The 1,386-nt window shown below is 60.0% G+C and overlaps 1 protein-coding gene across 3 annotated transcripts in view; it reads left to right on the top strand.

The window, feature by feature from the left end:
* The window catches only part of COMP (cartilage oligomeric matrix protein), an 8,945-nt gene that overhangs the window by 5,985 nt on the left and 1,574 nt on the right, over nt 1–1,386 (top strand). For all 3 annotated transcript variants that reach the window (XM_011990515.1, XM_011990533.1, XM_011990524.1), the window contains 2 exons: nt 193–389; nt 924–1,096. In XM_011990515.1, coding sequence (XP_011845905.1) covers nt 193–389; nt 924–1,096 — 370 coding nt within the window. The remainder of the gene's footprint in view (nt 1–192; nt 390–923; nt 1,097–1,386) is intronic.

Genomic DNA, 1,386 nt, shown 5'->3' with positions numbered 1-1,386 from the left:
GAGTGGAGCTGGACTCTGGTGGGGCGTGGCCAATGGTAGATGAGGGCGTGGCTGAGTCTGGGCTCCGCGAGCGGGGATGGGGCGGGTCTGCAGGGAGACAGGGACCCAGGGGGCAGGTTTGAACTCTGGGTGCCAGGTTCCGGGGGCTGGGGCTGGCTTTCGGAAAGGCCACTGCTCTCTCCCCATCCCTAGGTTACACTGCCTTCAATGGCGTAGACTTCGAGGGCACGTTCCATGTGAACACGGTCACGGATGACGACTATGCGGGTTTCATCTTTGGCTACCAAGACAGCTCCAGCTTCTACGTGGTCATGTGGAAGCAGATGGAGCAAACGTACTGGCAGGCGAACCCCTTCCGTGCTGTGGCCGAACCCGGCATCCAACTCAAGGTGCCAGGGCCGTCCGTGCCTGACCTCTGTGGTTCTCATGCCCTCCCATGCCCCTCTCTACAACCCTTTACAGCCCTTAGAGCCCTCCAGCCTCCCAGCCTCATACTATGGACCTCAGAGCTGTCCCAGTCCTCCTCTGGGCTCCCGCAGTCCCCAAATCCTCCCAGTTCCTTGCACAAGCCCTCCAACATTCTCAAGGTCCCCCAGTCTTCCTATGGACCCTAAACCCTCTCGCAGAGCCCTAAACTTTTCCTTAGTTTCCAAGTCCTTCTGCAGAGCCCCCCAGTCCTCCCAGACCCTGAACCTGTCCACAGACTCCCAAATCCTCTCACGAACGTGCAGGCCACTGCTGCCCCCTGTGACCTATCCATAAGCTGCCATTTGGCCCCTCAAGAAGGCTTCCTTGTGGGTCTCTTATCCGGAACCCTCCTGGCCGCCCACCGCCTGCTGCTCCCCACTGTCTCTCCAGGAAGGTGTCTAGGAGGGCTCCGGTGGCCCGTGAGGTCTCTAACCACCTTTCCTGGGTACTGGCAGGCTGTGAAATCTTCCACGGGCCCTGGGGAACAGCTGCGGAACGCACTGTGGCATACAGGAGACACAGACTCCCAGGTGCGGCTGCTGTGGAAGGACCCGCGAAACGTGGGTTGGAAGGACAAGAAGTCCTATCGTTGGTTCCTGCAGCACCGGCCCCAAGTGGGCTACATCAGGTGGGGACTCCACCCCCTGCGGTGGGCTGGGCCGGGGACACGTAGGCCCAGGTGGGAGTCCCCTGGCCAGGCAGGGGCTGTGCAACCCTGGTCCCCTTATCTGTACAATAGGAAAGATAGAGTGCAGTTAGAACGAACCTATAGGCCGGGCGCGGTGGCTCAAGCCTGTAATCCCAGCACTTTGGGAGGCCGAGATGGGCGGATCATGAGGTCAGGAGATCGAGACCATCCTGGCTAAAACGGTGAAACCCCGTCTCTACTAAAAAATACAAAAAACTAGCCGGGCGCGG

Source organism: Mandrillus leucophaeus, unplaced genomic scaffold (genome assembly GCF_000951045.1).
Source record: "Mandrillus leucophaeus isolate KB7577 unplaced genomic scaffold, Mleu.le_1.0 Scaffold11, whole genome shotgun sequence".
Classification (NCBI taxonomy): Eukaryota; Metazoa; Chordata; class Mammalia; order Primates; family Cercopithecidae; genus Mandrillus; species Mandrillus leucophaeus.
Note: the sequence above shows the minus strand (reverse complement) of the source record. Positions and strands in the feature narration are given on the sequence as shown.